General features: G+C 37.9%; 1 protein-coding gene across 5 annotated transcripts in view; it reads left to right on the forward strand.

The window, feature by feature from the left end:
• Window positions 1–17348, forward strand: part of vars2 (valyl-tRNA synthetase 2, mitochondrial) — a 33532-nt gene extending 16184 nt beyond the window's left edge. For all 5 annotated transcript variants that reach the window (XM_023345038.1, XM_023345040.1, XM_023345041.1 and 2 more), the window contains 17 exons: window positions 60–163; window positions 1681–1762; window positions 1911–1987; window positions 2139–2226; window positions 2418–2511; window positions 3566–3636; window positions 3722–3847; window positions 3953–4057; window positions 4544–4612; window positions 4700–4778; window positions 6259–6389; window positions 7846–7998; window positions 9042–9293; window positions 11229–11340; window positions 11494–11696; window positions 15600–15749; window positions 17040–17348. In XM_023345038.1, the coding sequence (XP_023200806.1) occupies window positions 60–163; window positions 1681–1762; window positions 1911–1987; window positions 2139–2226; window positions 2418–2511; window positions 3566–3636; window positions 3722–3847; window positions 3953–4057; window positions 4544–4612; window positions 4700–4778; window positions 6259–6389; window positions 7846–7998; window positions 9042–9293; window positions 11229–11340; window positions 11494–11696; window positions 15600–15749; window positions 17040–17117 (1974 nt within the window). In that variant the 3' untranslated portion in view covers window positions 17118–17348. The remainder of the gene's footprint in view (window positions 1–59; window positions 164–1680; window positions 1763–1910; window positions 1988–2138; window positions 2227–2417; window positions 2512–3565; window positions 3637–3721; window positions 3848–3952; window positions 4058–4543; window positions 4613–4699; window positions 4779–6258; window positions 6390–7845; window positions 7999–9041; window positions 9294–11228; window positions 11341–11493; window positions 11697–15599; window positions 15750–17039) is intronic.
• Window positions 17349–18651: the final 1303 nt, after the last annotated feature.

The following is an 18651-nucleotide window of genomic DNA, read 5'->3' on the forward strand; positions in this document are numbered from 1 at the left end:
CTCACTTTTATTTTTATTCTGTCACATATCACACATTGTTCCTTTTTGTTTCTTTAAAGGGTGTGAAGCGGTTTGATGCCAGGCAGCTGGTTGTGAATGGTCTTGTTGAAAAAAACCTTTTCAGAGGAAAGAAGAATCACGCCATGACTTTACCCATCTGCAGGTAGTAGAAAAGACAGGATGCTCAACAAGTCTGAACATTTGTCTGGATTTATTACTCCTGACATGAAAGTTGGTCCTGAGACAATGCTGTCTTATCTCAGTAGATCATCAAAAGCATTGGTGCCAAGCTCCAGTCCATGAGGGCTGGTGTGGTAGAAATTTTAGATGTCTCTTTTCTGAAAAAAATATTAATGTTAATAGAAGGTATTTGAAAAACTTTACTACACGCTAAGGGAGGCAGTATAGCCAATTTTTTCAGTTGTCTTAAATCAGGGACACAGAGCTGCAGGATGTCCCTCCCTGAACTAAACACTGAGGGGGCACAACAACAAGAGAATTATTTATTAGTGTCTTCAAAATTAGAAGATAACACACATTTCCCTACAAATTTAGTATCACTGCTTTTGATCAAGTTAACTTGGGTCAGATGTTTTGGGTTTCCTTCTACAAGCTTTTTCTAATAGTCTGCTGGAATTCTTACTCACTCCTCCTGACAGAAGTGATGGAACTGAGTCAGGTTTGTAGGATGCCTCACTCACACACACCTTCTCAGATCTGTACACAAGTCATAGAGATCAAGGCTTTGTGATGGCCATGCTAAAACATAGATTTTGTTGTCAATGTCACTTTGTAATCAGTTTGGCTGAATGCTGAGTTTGAATTTGTAAGCGTTAATTCCTGGCTAATGTCTTTAGATACTGCTTCAATATTTCTCTGGCCTACAAGCATCACCCTTATTCTACCAGATGTAACAATGGTCATTATGGAAACACTTCCACTTTTGGTTCATCAGACCACAGGACATGTCTCCAATGTGAATCTACCTTTTTTATGTTTTTTATTTTTTGAAGTAATGTCTTCTTCCTGGCAGAGTGACCTTTCAGCCTATGTGTTTCACTGTGGATGATGACTGTCTTTCCAGCTTCAGCTAGCATCTATACAAAGTCTTTGGCTTTTGTTCTGGAGACAAATTTAACATTTTCCAAACTTGCTCATCTTTGGGATGGAGAACCAATCTCCTTCCTAAGTGACATGATGGCTGGACATTCCCATCACAATTAAACTTACTTATAATTGCTTAAAGACATACATGTGGTACCTTCAGGCATCTGGTTCTGAGGTTGAACCAGACTGTTGGAGCTCCATGATTCTCTTCCTGATATATGTGCTAATTTCTTCTGTCTTTCCCATAGGGCAAAACAAAGCAGTGTGTTACAGTCTGTTCTCTTCCAGTTGACTCAAACCTATCAGAAGTTTCCAAAGCCATGACATCATCATCTGTACTTTCTCTCATTATTTAAAGAGATAGTAATCCCCCTGCCAGTAAACATCTGATTTTGAAGACTTTATTAGATAAATCTCTGACATATTGTTTTTCTTCTTATGGTGAGATTTAGTAAATATTGCAATTGCAGCTGACCAAAAACAAGTGAAGCTTTATCAGATCATATCAACCTCACTAATGTGATAATGTCCCTAACTTTTTGTACCTATTATTTCCTCTCCTCTGATCCTTAGTCGCTCAGGAGACATCATTGAACCACTTCTAAAAAAGCAGTGGTTTGTCCGTTGTGATACAATGGCTATGAAAGCTATAGAGGTAGGTTTGTGAATGTGAAATGCTGATAATTTACTAAGCCTCTGATGATTATGTTTATGATAATGAGGTCGTGTCATCATAATGTGAAAGTATTTATAAACATTTAATATTCAAATATTAAAAAGAACGATTTGTATTTTAATGGCAGGCTGTAGAGGATGGCCAATTAGAAATCATTCCTCACTCCTACACCAAGACGTGGAAGAACTGGCTGTCCAGCATCAGGTCAGATGTCCTGATTTTTAAGTTTGATGAACTTCAGTACACATTTGGAAAACATTAGGTCTACGTGCTGATGTACATGAAATGGTTCCACTCTGATGGTAACTGAACAATTGAACACCTTGTAACTGTTTGTTTGCTATTTACACTACAGTGACTGGTGCATATCCAGGCAACTTTGGTGGGGTCATCAGATCCCTGCTTACCAAGTACAGCTTCCCAATTCAACAACTAAAGAAGAGGTTGGTCTGTGATTTATTTGTAAAAATGGCACTAATATATTGAAAGTATGATTTGGCCCACATACACACAGAAAACAACAGCTTTGTAAAAGCCGTAGTAATGTTTTTCTGTGTTAATAGTATAATCATTTGCCATATTTCTTGCCAGTGTCAGTCTGTCTCCTGCTGGAGTAACTGTTACTTTGTGGTAGGAGCTTTGGGTTTGGGGGAAGAGTGAAGAGGAGGCCCGACAAAGAGCTGCCGTAAAATATGGAGTGAACCCAGAACACATCACTTTGCGACAGGGTAACACCCTTTTACTTTCCTGCTTTTTTAGCAGCTTTGAATGAAGCATTACATTCATTCCCAAAGTTTCAGTTTATCCCATGATTATTGAAGACTTTTTCTTTTCATCTACTTCTTATGCCCTGTTTCTACTGAATTTGGCACACCACCCCATTTTGTCTGTTTCCATTGTAAAAGCAGCAGACAATGGAATGGTTTCACTCTGGAATAGGCGTATACCTGGGCCCCCTTCACATGTAGGCCCATAGGACAGTCAGCACGGTTAGGCCAACACTTCTTGTATCACACAACATAATCTATTGGGGGGATGGAAAAACGTCACTGCTTGTAAACAAGCATGACACATACTGACGCATCAGGTTTGTTGTGATGTTTTGCTTTAAGATTCTGCTTGTCGTTCAGGGATTTTGTTCTGTGTACCTTTGTTGTAGGATATCACAATATCAGATCAGTATGTAATCAAGATGCTATTGTTGAAAATGAATAATCTCACATTTTCTGACCGTTTTCTTTCTTTTTCATTACATCATGTCCCCTCAAATCTAAGATGTTTTTTTAAATCACAATAGATCAAAAGTTTCTGAAGTACACAGACTAGCCTGTCTTGCACCAACAACCATTTGTTAGATTTTTTTTGTATAAATGCTGAAAATTAAGTCTAAACTTTTTGTCACATGGGCCAAAATCATCAAGTCATAAGTACTCACTGACCAAAAAAAATTTTTAAAACCACAAAAAAAGGAATTGTTTTTCACTGCTCAACAATGAGCTAAGCATACAATAATTATAATTAAACAAATAAAGAAGTCAACTTTTTTGTTATAAAGGGAAGTGTAAATCACTGTAGATCCATAACTTTGAGTTGTTCACGTTCTTAAAAGATACTTCTTTTGGGCCCAGTTTCACTCCGTTTTCAGCAACAAGAACACGATTTGGGCCACTCTTGCTTTATAAAAGCTTGCTATATTAAGTGAAGTTTAACAAATTAATTAAAAGCATACAGCTGTTTCCTTAATCCTTAATGTTTTCACAATGGAATTAATCTCTGAATCAGACCCAGATGTTCTAGATACGTGGTTCTCCTCAGCCCTGTTTCCTTTCACCATGCTTGGCTGGCCAGAAAAGGTACTTCCTGTCCCACCACTCAACAGAATTAAACATACACTCCTGAAAAGTTTAAATCTCTTATGGAAATCCCATTTGTTAACAGACCCCTGACCTCCAGCGCTTCTACCCCAACTCTGTTCTGGAGACTGGCAGTGACCTCATCTTCTTTTGGGTTGCTAGGATGGTGATGTTGGGATCTGAACTGACTGGACAACTACCATTTAAACAGGCTGGTTTTACAAGAATACTGAGTTACTCAAAGCAAACCTAGTATTAACTGTGACGGATGAGGTGAATTGACTGATTCACTTTTTTTTTCTGTCATGCCTTTCAGGTTCTGTTTCACTCCTTAGTACGAGATAAATATGGCAGGAAGATGAGTAAATCTCTTGGAAATGTCATTGACCCATTAGATGTAATACATGGAGTCACTCTCAAGGTGAGACACATTCCAGATTTTGCTGTTAATATAACTCTACTGTTTTTTTTCTTATATAGTTTCAGAAATGTGTGAACGTGCTGAAGGAACTTATTTAAGTGGTAAACTAGAATTGTTAAACTTGCTCCACACATATTGTCACATTGCCAGTCTTTCAATTGGTCATCATCCATCCTTTTATCCTTTTCCTGGTCTGATCCAGTAAAATAAAATATTTTCTATAAAAATGAGCCACAAACAGCAATTTTATGCACTTCTGGGACTGTATTTTCTTTTCCCCTTGAGTGCTAATTTTGGAGTTCTATTTAAATATAAATGACTCTGTAATGAGAAATACACACTGAGGAAAATGCAGTGTGTATTTCTCATTGTTATCAACATGATAACAATGATGTTATATTGAGGTTATCACAGAAAACAGGTCTTTACCATTTCTCTTAAGGTGCTAGAATGTAAAACTCACCTTGCATTTTGTTTTTGTTATAGAGACTTCAGGAGAAAGTGAAGGAAGGAAACCTAGATCCAAGGGAGCAACTAGTTGCTATGAAAGCACAGGTCCTATACTCTTCAGTCTGTTTGGCTGGCTGGCTGGGTACAGTCATTGCTTTTTCTTACTTGTCTGATCTATCTGCTTCCCTACAGAGTAAAGACTATCCTAATGGAATACCCCAGTGTGGGACAGATGCTCTGAGATTTGCCCTTTGCTCCCACAAGATGCAGGGTAAGTTGCTCATCTCTTCTCAAGAGTCGTCATCACAATTAAGGTAGTGTTACAGAAAGAAAAAACTGTTTTGACTTGAGAGATAAAGTCACATTTTAAGGAAATAGTGAAAACCTTGGACAATACTTTCACTGGCTGACAGGCAGGTTATGAATCTCTTCAGGTGAAGCAATGTATTTTGACTGTTGTTGGACTCTTTATCCATAACCTCAGTCCTAAGAAGTCATGTCCTTGAAAGCTCAGAGACACACTATGCACTATGTGCATGTCAGTACACACATTGTAGGTAGAACACACGCTTTCAATTCCCAATCCTTATCTCTAAAAGGATACTCCATGTATTTGAAGTAAAACTACTTCAGTAAACTTTGTCATTCAACTTTTACACCTCGTGAAGGCATTCACGAAATAGTGGCTATCAATCCTATTATTTATTCATTTGTTCATTTAGAGATTTAGCATTTTGTAAAAAGAATGTTTCTTAAGTACACACCTTTCAAACTTCAAATGTTTCACAAGAGATTGACTTTTACTAAGATTTAGTGTTTTAATATGTTTTGTCATTGTCCAGAACAAATGAGCTGAGGGTCTCTGCTCCTGGCTTCTATGGTGTTTCTTCTCTTGTCACCATTGCAACATTTTTCAATTCCAAGTGACAAGCAAGCACAAACATACACAGACACACCCCCGCACACACAGGGCTACACCCACACATCAAAACAACTAATCCAATTGGTTAAGGGTCATACAAACAGTCATCTTAAATTAGGAAATATTCTGCAGATTTTCTTTTCAAAGCCTCCCTGTCACTTGTTGTCAACCATCTTCTCTGTAAGAAATGGCTGAAGAGTGCACAACAGGACATGTGGGAAATTCTTATCCCCAGATAAAATATATAACTCTGACTGTGCAGACAGAAAAACCTCATGTGTGAATGAAAAATCTGTTAATCCTACATTTGCTCATAATTCCACACTGATTGGCATTGGCACACAATGTCATACATCTGGATTTTACTTGTGCTAATGCAGTTTTCTTAATTAGCTGATTGGTTCAAAGACACAACATGATTCCATGTTGTTTTAAAAAGATTAGCCACCTGTGTGTCTCTAATTTGGAAATTTTGGAACAGTTTTCTGAAATATTTTTTCCATTGTTCATTTTCATTCTTTTGAATTGTGGATGTCTTTACATTTTGAAACTATGATTTAATATATACTATATTGCTTACATTTATGCAAACCTGCATTAAGAATAGTTGTAGTTTCTTTTTCTACAAAATATTGTTTCTTTTGTTTTTCAGAACTGTTTCAGTTTCAAAGTAGATTAAACTGTATTCATCTTGGTGTAAGGATAACTTGGTGCACAAATGTCCATTTGCATGAAACTACTCTAATAACACGAGGAGGGAAGACATACAGAATATAAAGTTTGTGCTTTCTTAATGACTAATAAATATATTTGTCTGTTTCTTTACTAGGTGAAGATATTAGTTTGTCCATATCTGAAGTTCTTGGCTTCAGACACTTCTGTAATAAAATGTGGCAGACTCTGAGATTCACATTGGAAGTTGTTGGTGATAACATAACACCTGTGGGAACACTTGAAGGGGTATGGTGATTTCTAAATTTTGTGTTTATGTCACCTAATGTCAATCATAGTTCCTGTTTTCCTCTCCCTTGTGCTTGGTTGCTGAAATTTTTTTAAAAATGATATTGACCGGAGCAACAGCAATTCAGTCCCTGTTGTGGTGTGTCTAAAAAACCCTGGCTATGTCAAACTCTATGGGTAAACCCATATTCAGAGATGAATAAAATGCTATTAGAAAAACATTTAATTTATCCCAACAATCATATGGAAGTGTCTATCATTTTGCACCACAAAAAGCACAGTTCCCGGTGTGGCAATCTGTTGATCAATACTTTGTTTACCAAGCAAAAGGTTTTTCATTGGCAAAAGACTAAGAAAGAGACTGCTGTGTGTATTCAGGTTTCGGAATATTTTTTGGTTTCCAATATGTAAATATTGCATTATTTAGGGGGCGTGCTGTGGTGGCGCAGGGGGTTAGCATGCCTCACATTTGGAGGCGGACCTCGCGGGTTCGACTCCCGGTCCCGACGACCTTTGCCGCATGTCCTCCTTCAAAATGGCGCTGGCTCAGCTGGCTGCCTGCAGACGCAGCTCCCATCGTGTGTGTGTTAATCTGTGTATAAAAAAAAAAATTCTTGCTGTAACTGCGAAATAATTTCCCTGCTGGGATGGATAAAGTAATTCTTCTTCTTTTTTACATATTGAAAAATGTACATTTCAAAATGGATTTGAGACTTGTTCTTCAAGATACTGAATATATGGAGACATTTTAAGATAATGCTTTCAACTGTGCAGCAGTTGTAGAGAGAACCTAACAATTTGAAATTTAATTTAGTCTTAAATGTTTGTTAGTCTGATTCTGGTTTCCAGCTAATAACATTAGTTATTGAAGTATCTGTTTAACACAAATACCAGATGAACATACTTTAAATTTGTATGACACATTTTTGACTGGCTTCCAGAAATAGTTATTCTTAATTGTTACTACAACAGTTATTAAGCATTTTCATCATATATTTTGAGAACATCTCTCAGCTCATATTTAGTGTGGTGTTGTTCTATTTTACATAAAACCTCCTGTGCTAGGTAATAGAAATTAGGAAGAGCTTCAGAAAAATGGAGAATTTTCTGAAAATGGCTTCTAAAATGTTCAACCAATTATGTACTGCTGAATTTAAACTAGATGATAAGTTCTCATGTACATATTTGCTCTTTCTTGTGTGTGATGTGTGTGTGTGCTGGATTTTGCAGGTCACTCATTGATACTTCTGTAATTCCTTGCTACCTTCTAGCAAGGATTGAGGAATTCTCATTCCTCCATCTTTTCAGTGTCTATTAATGGAAAAGGTTTTCCATTGGTGTTCCATTCCATTCATGGACACTGAATGGATAAAGGTCAACTGGGAGTGAGATGGAGCTGATAATAACCCTTGTGCTAACATTGCCTTCAGAATGTTTCTCTTTTTCCTTCTTTTAGACAACTCCTCTGAACAGCATGGAGCGGTGGATCTGTTCCAGACTCTACAGCACAATTGTACAATGTGAGCAGGCGTTTGAAGCTTATGAGCTGCATATTGTCACATCTGCTCTCTACTCCTTCTGGGTGCACAACCTGTGTGATGTTTACATGGTAAGGAGCCGATTTTCATATGAGAGAACAGGTCTGTCTTATTATGTTTATCAGAAACAGGTGAATGGAAATGACTTTTACTATGTGAGGCACAATCTACCCTGTTATTTGAGCATTGCAGAGCTAAATACAGGGTATGGTTAATGAAGGCATATTTATATTTTTGATATTCAATCCTGGTAGAAGATTTCAACTTCTGTTTCCATCCACCCACCCACCCATTCATTCATTCATTCCTTCTTCCCTCCCTCCACTATGGGGAAGGGCATCCTCCCTGACCCGGAGAAGGCACTCAGACTTGGAGGCACAGATCCTCATCCCAGCTGCTTCACGCTCGACAGCGAACTGCTCCAATGAAAGCTGTAGATCACGACCAAAACGGATCCCCTCAACATGTTGGCTGCACCTAAAAATTCTGTCCATAAAAGTAACGAACAGAATCGGTGGCAGTCGAAGTCTCACCAGACACGAGCCCAACTTATTGCTGGCAATGCGGACAATAGGTTTCTGTAGGACACCAGTCCTACAGAAACCTAACAGCCCATATCAAAGGGCCTGGTACCCTATACTCCCGGAGCACCCTCCCCAGTACTCCCTGAGGGACACGGTCAAATACCTTCTCCAAGTCCACAAAGCACATGCAGACTAAGGTTAGACGAACTCCCACGCACCCTCCAGGACCCTGCTGAGGGTGTAGAGCTGGTCCAGTGTTCCATGACCAGGACAAAAACCACACTGCTCTTCCTGAATCCGAGGTTCGACTATCTGCTGGAACCTCCTCTTCAGGACCCCTGAATAGACCTTGCCAAGTAGGCTGAAGAGTGTAACCACTCTGCTTCTGTTTCCAAACAGGGTAACATCGACCAATTACAGATGTGTGTGCTTAGCTTGTAAAAGCCAGATTGATAACTAATATTGTTATGGTTGTTGGTAATCAATGCTGAGACATGTTGCTTTCCCTAAAAATGGTATAGCAAACATGTCTACACATTGTTTCAGAATGACAATGTAATCTTTGTCATTTCTGTGTTTCTGTCCTGAAGGAATATGTAAAGCCAGTGCTGCTGAAGCAGAATGAGGGAGTTGAGGTCCTGACAGACAAAGACCACAGCAGCAACACGACGCAGGTGGCCAGCACTGTTCTCTATCACTGTGTGTCTTTGTCTCTTGCTCTGCTCTCTCCCTTCATGCCCTTCATCACCGAAGAGTTGTGGCAGAGACTGCAACCATTCAGACCAGGAGCTATGGCCCAAACCAGCTTGTGTTTGCAACCCTACCCCCGATCCACTCAGCTGGTAAAACTTTAATTATTATTCTTGCCTCAAAATCAATACTTACATTTTACATGGTTCACATAATATATTTATGGTTGCAATAGAGTTTATTTCTGCAGCCTGGGAGGATGCAGTTATATGTAACAGTTTAAGTCAGTGCTTGCAAGAAAAGAACATTATCTTTTAAATGTAATGTAAATGCTAGTGGCTGGAGATCTTACCGACTGTATTTTCAGACATCTGGTAACACCTGGTTTAATAAAGAAGGACAACTTGCTTTGATGTGTAAATACGGTACATGAGGTAAAGCCCAAAATTATTCATATCACTGGCAGATTTAAGTTTAAATAATGCCTTCATTTTACCAACATGTTTCTTCTTGGCTAGAAGTAATATTGCAAAGTTTTGGAGTGTTTCAACCAAAGTACCAACATTCATCTGATAGAGAATCTGTGGACAGAGCTAAATATTAGGGTGATAGCAAGGATGCCTTCCAGCCTTGAAGACTTGGAGCTCATCATCAAAGATAAAACATCCAAATACTCATTAAAGCATGCAAAACGCTGCTCAGTAAGCTTTGACTGCTGTAATGCCAGTGAGTAATTTGATTAATGTGTCATTTCCAACATGACATTCTTTAATAAAGCACAAAAAATAAAAACATTACTTTTGAGAAATGTATCATTTCCTATGAAAAAGAAACTTTTTGGTTGTAATAAAATAATTACAAATTTAAATTTGCCATTGGTGTGAATACTTTTGGACTTAACTGTGCAGCTGAAATTTGATATTTACTTAAACTGCATAAAAGTCTCATATTAAATCAGATTAAACCTTTTCTGTTTAGGATTAATAAAATCATTTATATTTTCTAAAAGCCTGAGTAATGAGAAAGCAGGATTTTTTTGTTACATTCTTCAAATGTAGATGTTTACATTAACTATGATTACTACACCTTCAATCTAGGAGTGCACCGATTTATCGGCCAGCTGATTTATCGGTGCCAGTTTCCTTAATTTTGGGAGATTGGTGATTGGACGATTTTCACATGTGATCTTATCCACTGATGTTATCAACCTCTGCAAAAGTCTAAAAATCAACCACTGTGCTTTCTTTTCTCCTGTTAGAGAGGTTTGACTTGACAAACTGACTGACCAGGTCATGTCTGCACATTTACAGTTAACAACAGTCACCCCATTGTTGCCAATTCAGCAACTTTCTTGATATATTGAGCAACATTTCAGACAAAAAAATGGTATCGGCCCAAATCAGAATCGGTAAGTTAGACATTTTAAAAGATTAGTAATCGGCGATCAGCCAGAAAACTGCAATCGGTGCACCCCAACTTCAAACAGGCCGGATGATGATACCATAGCGTTGTTTGCTGCTGAAAGGCTAATTCCCAGACCTGTCAATGTATTTTAAGATAATTGGTGGATTGAACTTGTGTAGCACTTTTCTAGTCATACCGACTACTCAAAGCTTTTACACTAGCACCGCTTTCACAAACTCGCACGCAAAATGCATCTTGGCCTTTGGTGCCTTGCTCAGGGGTAAATCAACACCTGACAAAGAAGGAAGCGGGAATCAAAGCCACAACTTTCTCATTGCAAGATGACTATACACCCCATGAGCCACAACTTCTCCACACTTGCACACCTTAAACACTGCTTTGAAAATGATAGACATCTGATACTCAAGTATAAACACCATTGGGATGTATCGCTATTTCAGGCCACTCTAAAAAAAATTTATTACTCTAAAAACTATGTAGACATGATCCAGTCATAAAATTTAAATACATTTCTTCAGATACTGTGAAAATGTATTGTATTTAAACATAGAACTTTTTAGGAAGTTAAAATGTCTAAAAAAGACGAAATGTCTTTTTTTACAGTATATGTAAATATGTAGTTCAACTGTTTTCTTATTTGTTTAACTTCTCCATGTTGCCAGGCTCACTGGTATTTTCCGGAGGAGGAAAAAGATTTCCTGCTGGTTCAGAATGTTATCCGAGTAGCACGTTCTCTGCGAGCCCAGTGTGGCCTAACTAAAGAAAAACCTGTCAGTAAGTCAACAGATTAATAATCATGTAACAATGTGGTTGTTTACTTGCATACTTCTACATGTAAACCTTCGTATGTTTCAATTCAAGCCCTTCCTGAAAAAGGGTAAAAAACAGTAGCTAATATATCTACATGTTGTTTATACATGGTTTCAGTGTGGGCAGTGTGTTCACCAAGCCAGGCCCAGACACTTCTTCGCTTTGGCTCAGCTGTTTGGACTTTAAGTCGAATCTTAAGCCTCCAGATCTACAGTCCAGATCAAGATGGTCACCTTCCCTCCGTCCACTCCACTCCTCCTCCTACGGGATGCCTCGTTGCTGTGGTGGATCACACATGTCAGCTACACCTCCACATCCAAGTGTGTATCATACTCATTCTGATATATCTTATATTATATAAACTTTATTAAAGCTACAGCAATCAAGCCCTTTATAATGGCCGAACAGCTTTTTGCATGTTTGAGCTGGTATTTTGATTATTTATCTTGGATGCTGAAATCCAAGTCTTAAGAGTTTGGAAAACCTTCTTGCAATTACCTTAATTTTTATCTCCAGCTATCTGACATAAATTAATTAATTAAGGACATTAATATTAACTCCAGGCAGAAGAAACATGTTGGTAAAATTCAAAGCTACTTCAATCTTAACTTTTGCATTAGTATGAACAATTTCAGGACTATTCATATGCGGCTTTGGTAAAAAGACAAAATACCCAATTGGTAGAGAGGATTAATTACCTTAGCAATAGAACAGTGAGGAGGATAGAGCTAAAGGTTAGAGACCAAGATGGTGACCAGTGCAGTTGTGTGATATTGACCTTTTGCACATGACATGACCAAAAGAAAATTAATAAAAAACAGAAATCCAAAATACAGCAGTCTTAATCCAAACCTCAGACTCATCTCCTTTGTCTAAAGCAACCTCAGACTCATGAACCATCTGCACCATGTCACTTAAACTGGCTCTTTTTAAATATCTGATTGCTATCTGATAAAAGCCATATTAGTTAATGACTTCATCACTCAGCATAATATTGATGTTATGTTTCTGACAGAAATATGGTTAAATGACAATACTGAATCACCTGTACTAATCGAATCAGTGCCTCCTAATTACAATGTTTTAAGTGAGATTAGAAAACATAAAAGAGGAGGGGTGGCCTCCAAATCCTTTTAGGTCATTTTAACTCTTTTGAATATCTGGGAGTTAAAGTAAAAGGCCATAAACAAACTCTGACATTAACTCTGTACAAAACTCCAATATATGTGTAAAACTTCTTTACTGACTTTAATTTCTATCGCTCAGCTGCATTGATTAGAATTGTTTAATAATTGTCTGTATTTTAACATCCAGGTTAACAAGCCTGAAGACAGAGGGGCAAAAAAGCTGTGTGATAGTCTTGATAATTTTGTTCTGTATGTGAAACAAGCAACACACACTCTAGGACACACACTGGACCTCATTATCAGTAAGGGTGTAAATATTTCCAATGTCTCTGGAACTGATGTCGCCCTGTCGGATCATTTTGCTTTTATCTTGGAAACTACAATGTCCGTTGACTCATTTGGCAAAACAGCGACTATAACAAAACGTTCTTTCATAGACAACACAGCAGAAGCATTTAATCAAATCTACTCTACCTCCTACATAGAGGGAGAAGAGGAGTTTATAGATAGATAGATAGATAGATAGATAGATAGATAGATAGATAGATAGATAGATAGATAGATAGATAGATAGATAGATAGATAGATTCTAATTTCAGATATCATTGATTCCAGTGCTCCCATTAAAGGGAAGGTTTGTGTCTGGTAGAAAAAAGTCTGCGTGGAGAAATGTGCAAACAGATTTGCGAGACAACTTCGCTATAGGGCAAAAAATCTATAATAATCTATGGAATTATACCTTATGGAATCTATAGAGAAAGACTGCGTAGCTATCACTCAACACTAAAACATGCAAGGATAACGTTTGCAGAAATCATAAACGAAAACATTAATGATGCTTGAGCTTCATTAAGGTTTGCAACAGTTTACAGGCTCACAAATTTTCCTGACTAAACTACCTGACCTGCAATCAAGCAAGGCTTGCAATAAATTTGCCAACTTCTTTGCAGAGAACATTTAAAAAAAAAAAAAGGCAGAAAAAATGGCTCGATTTCAACTACTTGACCATAAAAGCCTAGAAGAAATTATAAATCAATTAAGCTCAAGTTCCTTTTCTTATGAAAGTCCTCACTGTCATTGCAAATGATTGGATTAAATTAGTAAACTACTCCCTCTCACCAGGTGCTCTCCCCCAGGCTTTAGAAACCACTGATAAAAAAGAACCAACTGGACAAATCACTACTTCAAAGTTACAGGTCAATCTCTAACCTCCCATTCACCAGCAAAATTATTGAAAATTCTGTTTTAAAAGTTAATTACCTCCCTAACAGTAACCAACCACTTTGATGTCTTTCAGTCTGACTTTCACATTCACCACAGTACTGAGGCTGCCCTTGTCAAAGTGTTCAATGACATCCATATAAACACAGACTGTTGTAGGACCACAGTGCTGGTTCTGTTGGACCTCAGTGCAGATTTTGACACTGTTGACCATGACATATTAGAGTTTGAATCTTACATAAAGAACAGAGATTTTTTTGTTTCAATAGGAAACTTCTCATCAAAGCAGACAGAAGTCAAATGTAGGGTGCCAAAGGTTCTATCTTAGGACCTCTCTTATTTAATATTAAAAATATTAAATAAATATTTAATATATGCTCCCACTTGCTAAGGTTAAACAGGAGATAGGATTAGCTACCATAACTATGCAAATGATGCATACATTACATTAGATCTACATTACGATGTCAGCAGGTGACTCCAAACCCAATCAGTCACTGAATACATGCTTAGAACAGATACATGTGTGGATGTGCCATAACTTTCTCCAGCTGAACAAAAGCAAAACTGAAGTTATTATCCTTGGACCTACAGAGGAACAATCTAGAATCAATGCACAACTTCAGTTATTACAACTAACAACCAGCAATCAAGCCTGAAATCGGACTGACCCTGAACAGGTCAACAGGACAACCAATCATGCATTGGTTGTCCTGAAGAAGAGGCGCATCAGTGCCTCTTCTTCATGAAAACCCTGAGGAAGAACCACCTGTCCTCAGAGATCCTCACGAACTTCTACTGCTGCACCATTGAGAGCATCCTCACCAACTGTATTACAGCTTGATACGGGAACTGCTCTGTCTCCGACCGGCAGGGGCTGCAGACGGTGGTGAAAACTGCACAGTATATCGCCAGGGCACCGCTCCCTGCCATCAAGGACATCTACAGGAAGCGGTGTTTGAAAAGGGCCGGGAAAATCACAAAGGACTTCACTCACCCAGCACACACACTCTTTTCCCTCCTGCCCTCTGGGAGGCGTTACAGAAGCCTACGGACCAGAACCACCAGGCACCGGAACAGCTTCTTCCCCACAGCTGTCACGCTTTTGAACGCCTCCTGACATAAAACATAAACTATAAGGACTGTACTCCCCTATCCTCTCATACAACAATAACACATGGATTATCCTCACACACACACACATCACGGACTGTTTTCTTCACACACACACATACGACCTGTAAATTTTATCTGCCATTATTTATCTTGTATTATATTATATACATACTGTATATAATCCATTCCCTAACATTCTTGTATATTCTGTATATTCTGTATAATCTGTGCATATAGCTCCCATATTTATATTTATACACAATATCTATATCTCTTTGCTATAACCCCTTATAGTCCATACATACATAGTCTTGTACATCTGTATATAAATATTTATATCTCGTAGAGCACTTCTGGATGGATGCAAACTACATCTCGTTGCTTGTACTTGTGACAGTGCAATGACAATAAGGTTGAATTCTATTCTAATTACACACCCACACGTAAAGAGAATTTAGAGAGATCAATGAACCTGACAATCATGTTTATGGACTGTGGAAGGAAGCTGGAGTACCTGGAAAGAACCCACACCTGCACAGAAAGCAGGATCTTCTTGCTGCATGGCAACAGGGCTAACAACTGCGCTACTGTGTAGCCTAGAATTTGTTGTGACATTGATAAATCAAAATTTGTATCATGATAAAAAATTGATCACAATAAATGACAATATGATATATGTTCACCCCTCTCTATTACCATATGTCTAACAGAGATAGTCTGATTGATTGTTTTTTTTTTTCCTTTTGTTTTTTTTTTTAGAGTGGAGTTCACATTGAGCAACAGATCCTGCATCTCTCTCAGCGAAAAGATAAGCTTCTTCCGAAGATGGAAGAAAGTCTTTGCAAACTTCAGTCTTCCAACAATCAAACCAAGACTCCGGCACATATCAGGCAAAGGATGGAAAGTAAGGTGAGAACTGGACAAAAAAAAATCCACTTCATCTAAATTGGGTTATTTTCCTTACTTCCTATCTTAAGATTTGCCTAATTCTACAGAACAGGAAAATTTGATAAATAAAATGTAAGATGTTAGAATTAAACTGTTGTGCATTTATTGGTTAAGATATTAACCAATAAATATCTTAACCAATAAGATATTTATTGAATGTGGTCTGTGGAAGAACCACAGTTCTGGTTCGGTTGGTCGGTTGGACGTCAGTGCAGCTTTTGACACTGTTGACCATGATATATTACTGAAACTCCTGGAGAGTTGGGTAGGACTCTCCTGTCCAGTACTCAGTTGGTTTGAGTCTTACATAAAGAAGAGGGATTCCTTTGTTTCAATAGGAAACTTCTCATCAAAGCGGACAGAAGTCACATGTGAGGTCTCCCAAGGTTCAATTTTAGGACCTCGCTTGTTCAAAATCTATATGCTCCCGTTAGCTCAGGTTCAACAGGAGATAAGATTAGCTACCATAACTATGCAGATGATACACAGCTCTTTATTACAATATCACTAGGTGACTCTGAACACATCCATGCTCCAAAGAGATGCTAAGAACAGATAAATGTGTAGATGTGCCATGACTTTCTCCACCTGGACAAAAACAAAACTGAACTTATTATGTTTACATGTAAAATAAAAAAACAGTTTTTGTTGTTGTTTTTTTTTAAATGGTCATTTTTGTGATAAAGAAATTACCATTTACATTTGAGTGAGATTTTTCAAACATTGTATTATTTATTTATATATTTGTGTGTATGTGTGTGTTACTTGTATTAGGATAAATATGGCTGTTTAATCTTCTAAGTTTCAATAGTAGAAGATTAAAATTATTTTAAAAAACATTGGTTTTGATGATACTGATGTTAAGTAACAGTGAATGGAGTCAGCGTTCAGTGTACTTAGGTGAGTTCCAGTGCTTTGTAGTTTATTGCCCACAGAAAACTTTTGCATGGCCACCACACATTTTCAAGAAGAAGGTAATTAGCTTCTGAACATTTACTGTCACGTCATGTTCATTTTTATACATCCCAAGTTGTGGGTAAAACTTTGCACCACACATTTTTTTGCAAACGCAAAAAATGTACGCACAAAAGTGCGTACATTTTTCACACCTAATTTTTTTGTCAATTTCTTAACATCTAAAACCCTAGACATTAAAATAATTTGTTTTCTATCATGTGGACATGTCTGTACTTGAGTTGTGATTGTGATAATAGTTCATTTTATGTATATTCTATCACCTTGTCTGTTCAGGTTTCAGTTTTGAAGCAGGAATTAAAGACCATTGAAGATCAGATAAAAGTTCTACAGGAGAAACAGTCGATGGGATAACTACAACTGAAGGCCATACTGGAACCTTGGAGACATCAGAGCTTGTCTATTTATTGATACTGCTACTTGAGTCAAAGATGTCTAAAGCATCTTGCATTTCAGCACTGCAAAATACAGCAAGAAAATTATGGGTTTGTACAATTATAATGTGATACTGTGTAAAAAAAACAGCTCTCATGCTAAGGAACTTACTATAAGTTGTAAATAAATATAAATATCCAATCCATTCTAGATGGTATAGTAAAAGTTTGTCATTCTTCATTGTAATTAGATTCTTCACTGTCTATTGCAGCTAGTGGATGAGCCTGAACATGGCCTTTATGCAGAGATGGAAAGTAACTAATTACTTTTTCTCACTTCACTGTGGAGAAGTCAAATTTGTCTGTGCTTTGCACTTTTTGAAGTTTACAAAACCTCAACTTATGCTTTTACTAGTTTTTGTATAAAATATTTTAGTCAGTTACATTGAAATCATATGTTAATGTGTACATATAAAATAAAACTCCAGAAAAACAGCACTGATCCTTCTGCTAGGTTAGTTAGATTTCATGATGAGGCATCAACTTACTAAGTGCTTAAGTCAAAGATGTTAAAGAAGCATGCTAATGAGATGATCAGCTGCAGAGAATCATAAACACAGTTGGATTTTGATTTAAAAACAAACAATTTTATGAGGGAACACCTAAACAAAACAATGCAACTCCAAATCAGTCACACCTTTGTGGAATCGATGTCACCAGATAGGTAGTAACACTTTTTTGAATCAATTTAACTCGCTTCTGTGCAAATGGAACACACAAGTGGAAATGAGAGTCAGTTAGCAAGACAACTTTTATAAAAGAGTGATTTTGCAAGTGGTGACCAAAGATCATTTCTCTGTTCTCATCCTTTCTTGTTGAACTTTTAGTCACATTTTCATTTTGGCATCAAGGCATCATGAGGTGTTTTTTACAGCCCACTGAAGTTGCTCAAGTAGTACAACTAATCCAAGATGGACCGCTATGCGAGCGGTGGTGAGAAGATTTGCTGCATCTCTCAACACAGTGTCCAGAGGATGGATTAGGTGCCAGGAGACAGGCCAATACACCAAGAGACGTGGAGAGATTCCATAGGAGGGCTTCCAGCAGCAGGACCGCTACCTTGTCCTTTGTGCAACGAGGAACAGGAGGTCCACTGCCAGGGCCCTACAAAATGATGTGCATGTTTGTACTCAAACTGTCAGAAACAGACTCCGTGAGGGTGGTATGGGGCCCTGACGTCCACATATAGGGCCTGTGTTTACAGCCCAACACCATGCAAGACAAATGGCATTTGTTAGGGAGCAACAAAATTGGCAGATTCGCCATTGGCACCCTGCTCTTCACAGATGAAAGCAGGTTCACACTGAGCACATGTGACAGTGCAGACACCGTGGAGAACATTATGTTACCTGCAGCATCCTCCAGCATGACCGGTTTAGTGGTGGGTCAGTCATGGTATGGGGAGGCATTTCTTTGGATAGCTGCACAGCTCTCTGTGTGCTAGCCAGAGGTGC

The sequence above is a fragment of the Xiphophorus maculatus genome, chromosome 13, assembly GCF_002775205.1.
Source record: "Xiphophorus maculatus strain JP 163 A chromosome 13, X_maculatus-5.0-male, whole genome shotgun sequence".
In the NCBI taxonomy this organism is placed as follows: domain Eukaryota; kingdom Metazoa; phylum Chordata; class Actinopteri; order Cyprinodontiformes; family Poeciliidae; genus Xiphophorus; species Xiphophorus maculatus.